The sequence below is a fragment of the Stegostoma tigrinum genome, chromosome 6 (genome assembly GCF_030684315.1).
Source record: "Stegostoma tigrinum isolate sSteTig4 chromosome 6, sSteTig4.hap1, whole genome shotgun sequence".
Taxonomy (NCBI): Eukaryota; Metazoa; Chordata; class Chondrichthyes; order Orectolobiformes; family Stegostomatidae; genus Stegostoma; species Stegostoma tigrinum.
This window is the reverse complement of record NC_081359.1, coordinates 78,263,362-78,277,969: the sequence shown is the minus strand read 5'-3', so window position 1 is coordinate 78,277,969 and position 14,608 is coordinate 78,263,362. Positions and strand designations below refer to the sequence as shown.

The 14,608-nt window shown below is 40.0% G+C and overlaps 1 protein-coding gene across 6 annotated transcripts in view; it reads left to right on the top strand.

Moving 5' to 3' along the window:
- Positions 1 to 13,497, top strand: part of lnx2a (ligand of numb-protein X 2a) — a 125,409-nt gene extending 111,912 nt beyond the window's left edge. For 4 of the 6 annotated variants that reach the window (XM_048532412.2, XM_048532414.2, XM_048532411.2 and 1 more), the window contains 4 exons: positions 2,457 to 2,634; positions 4,910 to 5,141; positions 7,573 to 7,731; positions 12,677 to 13,497. In XM_048532412.2, coding sequence (XP_048388369.1) covers positions 2,457 to 2,634; positions 4,910 to 5,141; positions 7,573 to 7,731; positions 12,677 to 12,812 — 705 coding nt within the window. In that variant the 3' untranslated portion in view covers positions 12,813 to 13,497. Of the gene's footprint in view, positions 1 to 2,456; positions 2,635 to 4,909; positions 5,142 to 7,572; positions 7,732 to 9,237 lie in introns of all 6 variants that reach the window. The other 2 variants (XR_009445853.1, XM_059646686.1) reach the window with 2 other exon arrangements.
- Positions 13,498 to 14,608: the final 1,111 nt, after the last annotated feature.

Genomic DNA, 14,608 nt, shown 5'->3' with positions numbered 1-14,608 from the left:
TTCTCTAATACCAAACTTAAAAATAACTGAACTTTGGTTAAATTTTCTTTTAGTCTTAATTTTGTTAGGAAAGCTGACAGTTATGATCCCCTTTACAGGGAGAATGGGCCATAAAATAAAAAATCAGTAACTATTAACATCTTATATTGACATAGCCCCTTTCAGTTAGGAAAATGTCCAAAGACACTTTACAGGACTATTGCCAAGCAAAATGTGATACCAGCCATCTAACAGAGTACTAGAACAGATATCCAAAAGCTTATTAGAGTTGGATTTTAAAAGGTATCTTTATGAGGAGAAAGTAGAAAAGAGGTTCAGAGAGGGAAATGAGGAGCTTAGTATCATGGCAGCCGAAGGCATTCCAATGAATGGTGTAGTAATGAAAATTGGGGATTTGCAAAAGACCAAATTCAAGGAGCACAGAGATGTTGGAAGGCTACAGGACTGGAAGGGTTCAAGCGCATTGCTGGGCTAGGAATCAGTGTAGGTCAGCAGTGCACAATTGTAGACAATGATGAGCCAATAGATCTTGATGTGAATTTGGATACATGCTATGGAGTTTTGTGTGTGCTCATGTTCACAAAATGAGAAAGCTGGCAGATGACTGAAGAGTCTTGAAATAAACACATTTTGAGGTACAAAGTTTAGTATTATTTTATTCATTCATGGGATGTGGACTTTGCTGGCTAGACTAGCATTCATTGTCCATCCCTAATTGCCCAGAGGGCCATTAAGAGTCACCCATATTGCTGTGTGTCCAGAGTCACATGTATGTCAGACCAGGTAAGGGTGACAGATTTCTTTCCCTGAAGGACTTTAGTGAACAGATGGGTTTTTCCCTGACAACCAGCAACAATTTCATTGTCATCTTTAGACTCAATTCCAGATTATTATCGAATTCAAATTTCACCATCTGCCATGGTGGGATTCAAACCTAGGTCCGCAGAACATTACGTGGGTGTCTGGATTAATAGTCTAGCAATAATACTACTAGGCCATCGCCTAACACCTAGCTGAGGTAAAGGGAGACAGATAATGTCATGGTAGAATTAGTTGACCTTAGTGATGGAACACATACTGGGTCAGAACAACATCTCAGTGTCAAATAGGATGACAAGGTATTGAAAGATCTGCATCAGCCTCAAGCAGTGGCCATAAAGATGTATGGAGTTATTAGCTAAATGTATAGATATGTAGGTTAGGTGGATTAGCCACGCTAAGTTGCCCATAGTGTCCAGAGATATGTAGACCAGGTGGATTAGCCATGGGAAATGCAGGGTTACAGAGATAGGGTAGTGGTGTGGGTCTGGACGGGATGTTTTTCAGAGAGTCAGTGCAGACTTGATGGGCTGAATGGCCTGCTTCCACTCTGTAGGGTTTCTTTGATTCTAAGAATTGACTTCGCAACATAAAAACATTGCTTTCAGTCTTGCCAGTATTTAATTGAAGGTCATTTTGCTCATTCAGTCCTGGATGTCAGAATCACAATTTGACAAAGATGATGCTATGTTGGAGTCATAAGAATTATTAGTAGGTAGAACTGAGTATTGTTAGTGTACTCATGAAGCTGATGTGGTTTCAGATAATGTCACTGAAATGCATTGTATAGATGAGAAATAGGACACAATCAAGAACATATGTTTGGGCAACCTTTCAGAAGAACTGTGTTTCACAGAAAAGGCTAATGCTGGAGATTGTCTAGTCCAAAGATAGGAATATAATCGAGAGGAGGTAATCTCACCCACTTTGACATTAGGAAGGCTTTGGAGGAGGATAGCGTGGTCAACCACAAGAAAAGCTGCAGATAGTTTATTGAGCCATTAGAATTGATCAACGAGTTTCTTTTATTTACTCATGAGGTGTGGGCATTGATAGCTCAGTTAACATTTGATTCCCAGAGGGAACTTAAGAGTCAACCACATTGCTGTGTATCTGGAGGCGCATGTACCAGATTTCCTTCTCCAAAGGACATTAGTGACCCACATGGGTTATTACAATAATTAATAGTGGTCACATGGTCACGAAGAGGCCAACTTTTAATTCCAGATATTACTGAATTCATTTTTCACCATCTACCATGGTAGGCTTCAAACCCATGTCCCCTGAACATTAGCCTAGCATTCTTGGTTACTAGTCTAGTGACATTCCTATGATGTCACTGCCTCTCCTAACCTGAGTTAAATAAAGCAGTTGTAAAAATAAGGTAGAATTCAAATAATTTAGAATCTGTAAAAATGTATTCATGATGATTCAAATAAAAACAAAGTACTGCGAATATCGGAGGTTTCTGAAGAAAAATCAAATTGGACTCAAAAATGTAACTCTATTTCTCCCTCTACAGATGCTGCCAGATCTGCTGAGGTTCTCATGCATTTTCTGTTTTCATTCATGATGCCCCCCTGTTTTTAATATTTTAAAACATTGAATGAAAGCAAAAGTTTTCCCTATTTCCGCAGGACCTGTCCCAATGTGTTACTTGTCAAGAAAAACAGATCAATGTAAAGAAAGAACCTCATGAATCCTTAGGAATGACTGTAGCAGGAGGACGGGGCAGCAAAAATGGTGAATTGCCAATCTTTGTCACCAGTGTACAGCCACATGGCTGCCTTTACAGAGAAGGAAGGATCAAACGTGGTAAGATTACACACTGCCAGAGCTCCACAGGAACTTAGTTGGTGATTCAATTTAATATCTACATTATGTAGCATACCTGTTAACACCATGCAGAGTAGGAATTGACCAAATTCTGCTTGCCATGCTTAACCCTAGAATTTGAGTGCAGTTCAAAGAAATTACAATGCTGACTAACCCTCCTATTCTCAAGATTTTTATGTATGTATGAATTTCACTTTCTATAACTTCTGTAGGCCTGGTAAAGTATTGGGCAGATTTTCCACTAACCAGATAGTTATTGTTATGCCAGTGTACATGGTGATATATATAGGGAACTATTCCAACATAGAGGAATTGCCCAGGAAATTGGACCTTCTGCAATTCCTCTACCTCCAAACTCTCCATTTAACCAGAGACTTTGGATGGGCCCAATGAAATTGAGGAAACTAGTTATCAAGGAAAGCTTAGACTATGACTAATTGTTAAACAAACCCCATATGTAGCTCACAGGCTGCCAAATACATGAACCCTAAACCCCCTTGCACCTGCACAGGGGGTTAATATGACCTAACCCCCTCCTGCTGCCAGATCTGAAACCTCAGGCCCAACACCCACCCTCCTCACTCATCTTCCCCTCTACTCCCAACTCCAGCCTACCCTCTGACTGGATTTCTCCTGCACATCCTAATCTACTATGAAGAATGCATCATTTTTCTGCACCCCTTGCCCCCTTGCCACCTTGCGACCTAGCACAAGCCTACCCAGGCAACCTATCCACCTAGTACTCTACTCCATCCCCAGCTGGCACCCTACTTTCATAGCTCTATACCTATTTAGCACCCTATCCTCCCAGTACCCTGCCCTCCCAGTACACTCCCAGTGCCTGTCAAGACCTTTGCATTTGAGAATACAGGTGCTGACAGCTGTGAAAAGGGGCATGGTTTGCCTTCCTCTATCAGCTCTGAAAGAACTGTTAAAATGGAAGTAAGAATCCACATTTCTAAGTAGACCAGACCAGACCAGGTAAGGTCAGATTTTCTTGCTTAAAGGACATTATGAGCCAGATGTTTTTTATATGACAATTGACAATGGTTACATGGTCACCTTTTAGACTAGCTTTTAATTACAGATTTCAGTGAATTTCAACTTCACCATCTCCTATGGTGTAGTTTGAACCCATGTTCCCAGAACATTAGCCGGAATCCCTGGATCCCTAGTCCAGTGACATTACAACAAAACTATGCCTCACCCAACATATTTTGAAATTGAGAACAGGGAAAGAAATTGAGTGGTCCCATGCCCTTCATTATTATTGTACAAGCCTTGTTTTGAATGGCTGCTTGTGATTGACATTTGCAATTTTTTCTTTTGTTAATGCAATTTTTCAGCAGTTGTTGTAAAGGCTGATAGAGCATTCATTTGTTACAGTGTACACCAAAACTTGATAATGAGGACTGAGGTCATGGCTGGTATCTTTCATTCCTATGGAGTATATTTTACCTGCAGTGGGAATTGCGGCGGGTAGCTATTTGCCTATATGCCAATTGAAGTCCTTAAGTGCTGTTCAGCACTTGCCTGTGGTGATGGGACACCAGTGCCATGTCCTAGTAAAAGCTGGCAAGCCGAGAGAGATGCAAGAGAGAGCAGAGTGACTTGTTGGAAACCTGTCCCCATCAGAGTCCATCCTCACTCACATTTCACTTCCCCTCACACCTGCTATTCCGGTGCATATTTACCTACATCCAAGCTCCGCTGGCTCATCTTCTACAGGGCAGCAGGACCCCTGTCAGTGGCATTGCTGGCAGAAGAGAGCTGCTGGTCTTCTGACTGGCCAGTAGCTATTGTAAGAAGAACTTTCTTCCTGATTATTGGCCTGATGGTCATGAAGTGGTATGGGACATGCCAACAACTGAACCTGCCCTAACTTTGACACTGCCAATACATCTTGAATATGTGTAAAATACAGCCCCATGTATTAAGATCAGCTTTTCTGCTCTGAAATGTATTTGTTGAGTCGATTATGCTGACTGTTAAGAAAAGAATCAGCTCCTCATTTCTCCAAAGGAATCAATGCAACAATGCAGCTCTTGTTTCTGTCACAGTAAAAAATTAAAAGTAACATTTTCCCAAGTTAGTGGATAACTATTTTTTGTTGATGCAAGTTCCAAAATGTTTTCTAGAATGATCTTGTGAAAATATCAGAAGACATGAAAAGTTAAGATTTGTGTAATTTAATGCAAGTATCCCAAAGCTAACATACATAGAAAGTTGAAAGTAAGTCTGGTTATTTTAACAGGAGATATACTACTAAGCATCAATGGCATTGACCTAACCTGTCTGAGTCACAGTGAAGCCGTGGCCACACTAAAAACGAGCGCTGCTTCGCCAGTTGTTATACTAAAGGCACTAGAAGTACAAACAATAGAAGAGCAGGGTCAAATTGCAGATGAGCAACTCAGCACAAACACTAAGAATGAATATGATACCACTTGGTCACCATCATGGGTCATGTGGTTAGGATTGCCAAGGTGAGTGAGTTGTGTGTTCAATCAAGTTAAACAGATGATCAGATTTTTTCAATGTTAACTGAGAAACGTTGAAGAAATTTTCTATAAATTCATTTCTGCCCAAAAAGTATAAAGACTCCTTGAATGGTATATGGTTGCTTAAATTTCTCCAGTTCTTCATTTTCAATATTTGCTACATATCAAGGAAGTGCATGAAATTGGTATTTCTTGTTGCATGGTGAGGATTTTCAATTTGTTTGACATATTCAAGCATAGGATTGCATTTGCCAAGTTGGTACATTTGGTACAACTCCCCATCAATGTGTTTTAACCAAGACTCCAATTGTGACGAGAGGAAAAGAACACTGACCGCGGACAAACCAAAATACTCTTGTCCTTGAGATTGTAGGAACTGCAGATGCTGGTGAATCTGAGAATACAAGGTATCGAGTTGGATGAACACAGCAGACCAAGCAGCATCAGATGAGCAGGAAGGCTGACGTTTTGGGCCTAGACCCTTCTTCAGAAATTTTCTGAAGAAGGTTCTAGGCCCGAAACGTCAGCCTTCCTGCTCCTCCAGCTCTACACCTTGTTATCTCATACTCTTGTCCTTGCCTGGTGTTGAAAGTTTTGCATCCACCCCAATAATGTTTCTTCAGTGGGTTAGCCCTTTGGCTCATGGACATTCTTGATTCATTAGTATTTTGCTTCCATTCAAATTTATATGTTGCTTAGTAGCAACTTGCCATAATCTTCTGCCAAGTTTCATTGGGGATCGTCCTTGTTTTCTTTCTTTATGAACTCGAAGGGTAAACTCAATTTCATTCCTGCACTCAATAATTGTTCTGTTTCTTCATGAATAATGTATCCTGTACAGGAATTTCTAAACTTTTACAAACTAATTTTCTATGGTGAGCTTCTGCTACTGGCCATTAATTTATCACAATAGTTGTATGGTTAAGTCTTAGTAGAAGTTGATTCCCAAAGTGTTATTATTGCTTGTCCTTTGACAGGGTAGTATTATACCAACATTAAACCCCTTCCTCACAAATCAAAATGTTACTTCTTACTGCACTGATGATCAGAAACTTTCAACATTTCATATCAATCATGTCTTTCTATGTGTTTCAGCAATGATTGAGGTCTATGGCACAAAAGACTTAGACTAACTAAACCAGGGATGGTGCAATCCAGGGGTGCTGCAGGAAATGCTACACTTGCCCCCACACCTCCTCCCTCACCCCTATCCCAGGCCCCAAGATGACTTTCCATATTAAGCAGAGGTTCACCTGCACGTCTGCCAATGTGGTATACTGCATCCATTGTACCCGGTGTGGCTTCCTCTACATTGGGGAAACCAAGCGGAGGCTTGGGGACTGCTTTGCAGGACACCTCTGCTCGGTTCGCAATAAACAACCTCACCTCCCAGTCGCGAACCATTTCAACTCCCGCTCCCATTCTTTAGATGACATGTCCATCATGGACCTCCTGAGGTGCCACAATGATGCCACCCGAAGGTTGCAGGAACAGCAACTCATATTCCGCTTGGGAACCCTGCAGCCCAATGGTATCAATGTGGACTTCACCAACTTCAAAATCTCCCCTTCCCCCACCGCATCCCAAAACCAGCCCTGTTCGTCCCCTCCCCTCACTGCACCACACAACCAGCCCAGCTCTTCCCCTCCCACCACTGCATCCCAAAACCAGCCCAGCCTGTCTCTGCCTCCCTAACCTGTTCTTCCTCTCACCCATCCCTTCCTCCCACCCCAAGCCGCACCTCCATTTCCTACCTACTAACCTCATCCCACCTCCTTGACCTGTCTGTCTTCCCTGGACTGACCTATCCCCTCCCTACCTCCCCACCTATACTCTACTCTCCACCTATCTTCTTTTCTCTCCACCTTCGGTCCGCCTCCCCCTCTCTCCCCATGTATTCCAGTTCCCTCTCCCCATCCCCCTCTCTGATGAAGGGTCTAGGCCCGAAACGTCAGCTTTTGTGCTCCTGAGATGCTGCTTGGCCTGCTGTGTTCATCCAGCTTCACACTTTGTTATCATGGTGCAATCTATTTTTCTTTGCCGTTCTGTGATAGGTAGAATGCCTTTGTAAAAAATACTCCTTAAGATTTGCTATCATATCAGCAAACGTAAAGTAGATTTCAGTTGAGGACAGCCACAAAGTTGCCTCATGGAGCAATCTGCACACTGAAAGAAAGAATTATGGCTTAAATCACTCAGCTGAGGATGATTTACATTTTGAATTTTTTTTCCAGTTTCCAGAATCTTAATATTCACTTAAGAGACGCATTTCTTTTCTTCCTGTTTGTGCTTTGTTTTTCCTTCCTGTCTTCCTGAAAACTGACTTAGATGTCAAGGATACGGAATATTTAACAGTCAAGTGAAAACATAATGGAGCTATCGTTAGTATTCATTGTAATGTTTCATTTCTTTTCAGCACCCTTCATACTAATCATGATATTGTTCTTCGGAGGAGTAACTCAGGAAGTTGGGGCTTCAGTATTGTTGGTGGTTATGAAGAAAATCATTGCAATCAGCCATTTTTTATAAAAACAATTGTATTTGGGACACCAGCTTTTTATGATGGAAGACTGAGGTGAGTAAGCTTTCTTTGTCTTTATTTGGAACCATCACCTTGGCAAAGCCTCCATTTTAAAATTAAAAATTCTGCATGTGATTAGCTCTTTCATTGCTGAGGCAGAATAAACACCCAAATGTGTTCCTCTTTACAATAGCACTAATAATTGAGTAATGATATAAAGTAAATTTTTAAGCATCAAATTAAAACGACCCTTCCCTCCTTACACTTTTTGCATATATTTTGTTTACAAGAAATTGTTGCTTAAAATTAGTACAAAAGAGCATTATGTAAAAACTCATCAGTTACTATTGTTTCCTAAAGTGTTGCAATACAACTAATGTGATCTTTCATGAAAATTAGTTGATGCACAGATTTTCTGAAACATCACATCGTGTACCTAATTCATAATACTGAGTATTAGAAACTTTCAAATTTATTCCTAGTGAATAATCAACAGCATTTCAAATTCCTTATGCTGCAAAATCACAATATTCTTATTCAGGATCATGTGGTAAAAATTTTTGTAACTGTAGCTTATGTTTGAATTTTCTAACTGGTTCATAGTCCTGTAATTTTGTTTCTAAGTTGGGTGCATACAGAATCAGGAGAATTCCTGGCTACGCAAATCTGACCTGTAACAATGACTGCCCAGATATCCGATTTTTAGTCTGCAGGTGTGACATGTATTTGCAGTTGGGCTTGTAATCCCAGAAGTAGTGAGGAGGAGACCGGGTCCAGAGGTCAGCTGAGTGAAAAACCTGTCGTGGAGTTCTGGCACTGTTTAAACTAAAGCGCAAAACATTCCTTCAGCCCTCACCCCTCACTCTCCACACTTGCCATGACCATAGCACCATATGATCTACACATACCCCTGCAGGACCATTCACACCCTCCCTCCCAATTTATGCCCCTCTACCCACTCCGGTGGCCCTTTTATAGCTCCTTTGCTGTTATACCACAAGATGAACTTATTCAGTATTTCAAAATGGGCAGGCCTCAGGATCCATGCAGAACTTAGATAAAATAAATTTCTAAGTGTCAAATGCAGACTTCACAACATTTTAAATAATACTGTCATTCATGACATTGCATTTATATTTCTTCAACTTCATGATGCCTTAGACTAACAAACGTTTAATTCAAATGCATAATCTTTTATAACATCAAGCTTTGGAAATTCATAGTTCCCAGTTCCCACAACAATACAACAACTGCTTGGACTGTGAATCAAAATAGGGTACAGAATGCACCTTGCTATGTTAATGGATGATTATGAAATCACTCAGGCAGTACTAATCTAGTGTTGGAAGCCCACAGGTTTATGCCAGCAATTAGAGTGACACAGCAAACAACAATATGTTTATCATTCTGTATATATTTCCCAAAGATTTCAAGGGCAGGACAATTACAGGTCCTCTTGGCAGTTGGGATTGACAGTTAACTTGGATAGGATAGTTGATGCTTTCAGTAAGTTTGCACTTAATGAGTTTATGTATTTATGCCTACTTTTAACAATTCCAGAGGGCACCTTACCAACCCCAGAAGTGTTCTGGACCATATCCAAAGAGATGCCTTACCTCCCTAAAGGGGTACCTTGCGATCAAAAGGAATGCACAAAGATTAAACCTACATGTTACTGTGTACACTCTACAAGCTTTACACTTCACAGACCTGGGCTGCAAAAATATAACTTGAATGAAGACAGCTGATGATTTAAATGGCCAACTATCTCCATGACCATGCATGCCAGAAACATGATCTGACTCCATTGCAAAAATGGAAAATGCCATATTCAAGGGAGGGACATGCAATTTCCAAGTTTCTCCCCCATTTTAGTTAGTGACAAATGGAGCCCAAACAAAACTTAACAAAAGGCATCCGATGACCTGGAGGACATCAGCAGTATTCTCCTTTAAGGTTGCTGGATATATAGTTCGGAGGTGTCAGAGCATCTTGGGAGGAGCTTACCATCAGGGTGAGGCAGAAACTTGGCAGATAAGAGCACCACTCCTTCTCCATTGCAGGTTAAAAACTCGTCATCAAGTGTGAGGTGCTATCAGTGTTGTTGTATGTAGCGCAGGTCTGCCCTTTTCCCTGACCCTGCATCACTGCAGTCACCTGGGCAACTTTCCACTTCATTTTGTGGTCAAAGATGGACTATATACAAAGGATCACCATGTAAAAGATTCTGGATAAGGGAGAAAGAACGTACCCAACACCGCTCTCATCCTGATGGTCACTTTGTGTGCAGCTGTATCAAGCTGTGCATAGACCTTCAGTACGCAAGCACTAAGTGTCACAATGTACTGAGATTCTACCTATCTCTGATGTTATGAAGGATGGGCCCGGCCTTGCTGCAGAATGCTCCACGTAGTTGGACCGTTCCATATCATCTGTCCCTTGTGAAAAAATGTGTAAAGAAAAATAACTTTGACCATAAGCCTATGAGATAGTGGTCAGCATGTAGTGTCCTTGAGACCCCTGTGAGAAAAGGAGAGGGTGATCCTGTCAAGTTGTTCCCTTAGCAGACTGTCAAAGTAATTTGGCAGAATGCCTCATCACAGGAGTTTTCCAACAAACATCAAGATATTGCTATTTCCTAATTTACAACATCTGCAGTTCTTTCGATTTTTAACACCAAGATGTTGCTTGGCTGGTGGTGAGAAGGGCATGACCTGTGAGGTCCTTAATGCACGCCCAGACACTCCTCCACTGCACACTACCCTTGAAAATGAAATGTGCCTTTGCAAAGAAGGTCTGCAGAGTGATGGAGTGGTTTATGTCGAGGCTTGTCCTGAGCAGCTCTGTGTCACCGGTTTCTATGGCCTACAGTCTGATCCACAGGACGCACACCAAGACAAATATTCGAAAACACCTGGAGGACCATCAACTTGGTGAAAAACATTCTTTGGTCTGCCCAAAACATGTTTTTTTCCAGAGCAAAGAGTTGAGCTCAACCGAGAGTTGCAGTTAGGCACATTCCAATGTCCAGGATTACGTGCTGAGGGACACGTTAAAGCTTGGGGCAGCTGCTGTCAAGGCCCAGTGGGGAAAGACCACTGCTTAAGGTCTTTCTGCTGAAGTTCATTGGGGGTTTGTTTAGTTATCAGGCCCTCACAGTGCCTCAAAAGTATGTAAATGTAGTCCTTTATAAGTAAGAAATGCCTTGGGAATTTTTTGCAATTGTAGGGAATGCCAAAATCCAATGTTTGTTTGTTATACGTGTGTAAAGGGACTGTACAAAAATGCTTCAATAACTGTGTGTACATATATAAAAATACATTTACGTATTTTTAATGAATAAAGTGTATTTTTACAATTAAAAAATTAGCCACCTCCTTGAGGTATATTCAAGTACCCTGGACACCAGTATGAATATTTTTCAGTGACTGAAAATGCTGAGTCGAATGGGAATTCCTCAGTATGAATGATTCATGGAAGCAACCAGGGTACTATGCACGGACTTGCAAAAAAACATATGGTGATCACAAACAACCTGCACATTGAGGAAACGTAAGGACTTCTTGTTAGTGAAGGTGTCAGGTTGGTAAAACAGAGCTCGTAAAATGATAAGGTTAAGGTCAATAATGTCCTGTGCCTGAGGGAAGCCTTCTAAAAGAGCAAAATCTGTGGCTGTTTGCTACTACAACACCATACCCATCAGTAAGTTAATATGCTCTCCCACCTGAGAGCCAAAGGGTGTCAGTGAATCAGTGACTACTTGATACATTGTATGCTTTCACATTTAAATTTTAAGTAAAGCATTTTATGAAATAATGCAATTTTTCTCCCAATTCCATTAGTCAGTTAGTTTTATAAAACAAAGAACTGTTAATGCTGGAGATCTGAAACAAAAGCTGAATTGCTCGCAGAATCAGCAGGTCTGGCAGCATCTGATGGAAGAAAGCAGAGTAAACTTTTCAAGTGCGGTGATTGTTCATCAATCAGTAATATTTGGATGGAGCTAGTATGTATTTCAATGAACAATGTAACTTGCTGTTTGCCATCATCTATCCATAATCTTATTACAAAGAAGGCGCGTAGTAACAGTTTTCAAATTAAACACGTGCTGTGTACTTATCTGTTCCTGTTTCCTATCCAAAAAGATTTAAGAGCTATAGCTCTTTTCTCTATAGAAGAAAAGGCTGAGCAGTGACCTGGTAGAAGTTTTTACTATTTTGAAAGGGTAGGCAGAGAAAAGATGTTTCAACTTGTGGAAGAGACCAAAAGGAGGGACTCTAAATATAAAATTAATCATTTAGTACTTCAATTAAACATTTGGAGATTTTTTTCCCCACAGAGTAATTAGAATATGGAACTTATTAACACAAAGAATACTTGAGAAAAATAGCATAAATGCATTTAAAGGGTTGCTAGGTATGTGCACGAGGGAGAAAACAAGGGAGGATTATGCCAGTAGGGGTAGGGGAAGACAGATGGAGAAAGTTAACATGGTGTATAAAATACCCAGAATAGACAGATTGGCCTGAATGCCGCATTTCTATATAAATGTACATATTTTCCCAAGCTATTTGTTTCTTTCCAAATTTAAAGACTAATCTTTCATTTCAGTTTGGGGAAAAAAGCATTTTGAATTCTGCTACTAAAGTATGTTAGGTATATACAGGAACTCACTTTGTGTGGCAAGCAGGATTTCCAAACAACTGTCACCCACTGTACAGGTAAGATTCTATGTAGCGCTATTACTGAACGGAATTTTTGGCAGGACATTAGTTTGGAAGTGACCGCACAGATGCCAGAAAACAAAGGGCATTAACTAATGAGTAAATACACCTAGATTTCTAAATTATCCCAGGTTGGCCAATAGGATAATACAATTACATTATCTATGTGGAAGCTGAGTGCAGTTGTTAGTATGCCTACAATGCTACAACCTGTCATTCCTTATAAATGATCAGGTTTCACAGGTATTCATTTTTATTTGTTCTCTTTCCCGTAGGTGTGGTGATATGATTGTAGCAGTGAATGGACTCTCAACAACAGGCATGAGCCATTCAGCGCTTGTCCCAATGCTGAAAGAACAGCGAAACAAAGTTACATTAACAGTGATATCATGGCCTGGAAGCCTTATTTAAATTAAGCCAAATGATTAAGAATAATGATTGTGCAAGAATGTTGGATTCAAATATGAAAAGATTCACTATTTCTATCAATCAGTGACCAGCAGGATATAAAACTATGATGTATTCTTTGGTAAAATTTTAAAGTAAAGATAAGCTGATTTAAGGTTACAACAAATTATGTAATCAAATACTATCATTATGCATAGATCTAAAAAGTCTTACCAGCTGAACAAGTATCAGACAGCCACAGCACAGCCAGTGACTTTCAAACATCTTATAACCATGAGTGCGGTTTTCGTGTCAAATGCATTTTAATAGCAGCCTTTAGCTAATGTCTTAATTTATCTTGCAGAATTTTGCTAATGTTTAAGGTGTACTTACTTCCTACTACAGTACATATTTGTTGTAATGAAATTGTTAGCAACACTTGCATTAAAAGCTCTTAAGATTCCAAAATAGGCTGTTTGGTGTAGGATATGTGTCTATGTGAGATATTCGGATGTACACAGATATTATATCCAGTTTCAATATTGAATGTCTTTGAGGTTCAAAGTCCTACACTTACTGTCAAGCTTTTAAGAGTGCCTTTTTTTTTTGTTTTCTATTTTAAACTATTTCTTAAATATATTGCTGTCTTATTACCTCATTAAAACAGTTGGCTTAAAGACATTAACATTTTATTTGTTGATATATTGAAAGGGAGATTTTACAGTCAAAAATTTTGATCCAAAATAAATACTTTTCAATTATATCTGTTACAGAAAACCTGTTTTGTTACTATATCTGTGCCTTTATTTGATTAAGTTTACTGTTTGCAATATTACTTATAAAGTATCCTTTCCATTGGGAAACAAAATAGAAACTGTTGGAAACTAGTGAACAAAAATGTTCAGTCAAGAGTTAAAAATGTTTGGTTAACATTTGATTTGTGGTCCTCACCAGAACCTACTCTATTTATATCCCGGCGAAGGCCAAAATATTGAAGACTTTTGAGAAAGATGTAGATATAGTTCTTAAGACTAAGGAAATCAAAGCATACGTGGAGGTAAAAAGAACATGATACAGAGTTGGATGATAAGCCATGATCACATTTAATGGGGGAGGCAGACTCAAAAGACCAAGTGACCTACTGCTACACCGATATTCTAAGTTTCCAGGGGTCCTGTGCAAAATCTTCTTCATTTGCAGATGCTAATTGAATTTTGATGTTCCAGAATTTTCAGTTTTTATTTCAAACATTTTACATTCAGAATTTTTTTCTCCATCTCTAAGTTTTCATGTTGTAAGAATAGCACAAAAGCAGAATGCAATTGGTGGCTGAACTTTCAGATGGAAACTTGTTGGGGCAATAGGAGTCTCATCAGCCAACTGAACAGCCAACAAGAGACTCACAGTGCCTCTTCTAAGGAACGCCCACACCCAATCTAACACCAATCAGGCACTGGTAAGGCCACCAGAGGAGGCTATGGCTGCTGATGGAAGATCACCCATGATCATGGAGGATTCCATAATCAGGTAACTGATTCTTTTGAGGGTTCATGAGGTGGGGTAAAGTTGTTTCTGGGGATCTGGCTTCGCAGGAAGAAAAATTAGATGGATCAGAGGCCACTGCAGTTCCCTCCTGTCAACCAAGACAGAAGCAGCACCACCAAGGTGATAAGCTGAATGCACAATTGACACAAAATAAATGTAAAATGCTGTGAATATTGGAGATCTAAAATAAAAAGAAAGTGTTGGAAATGTTCAGCATGTCTGGCAACTTCAGTGGAGAGAAACAGAGTTAATATTTCAAGGAAACGTTAAATTAG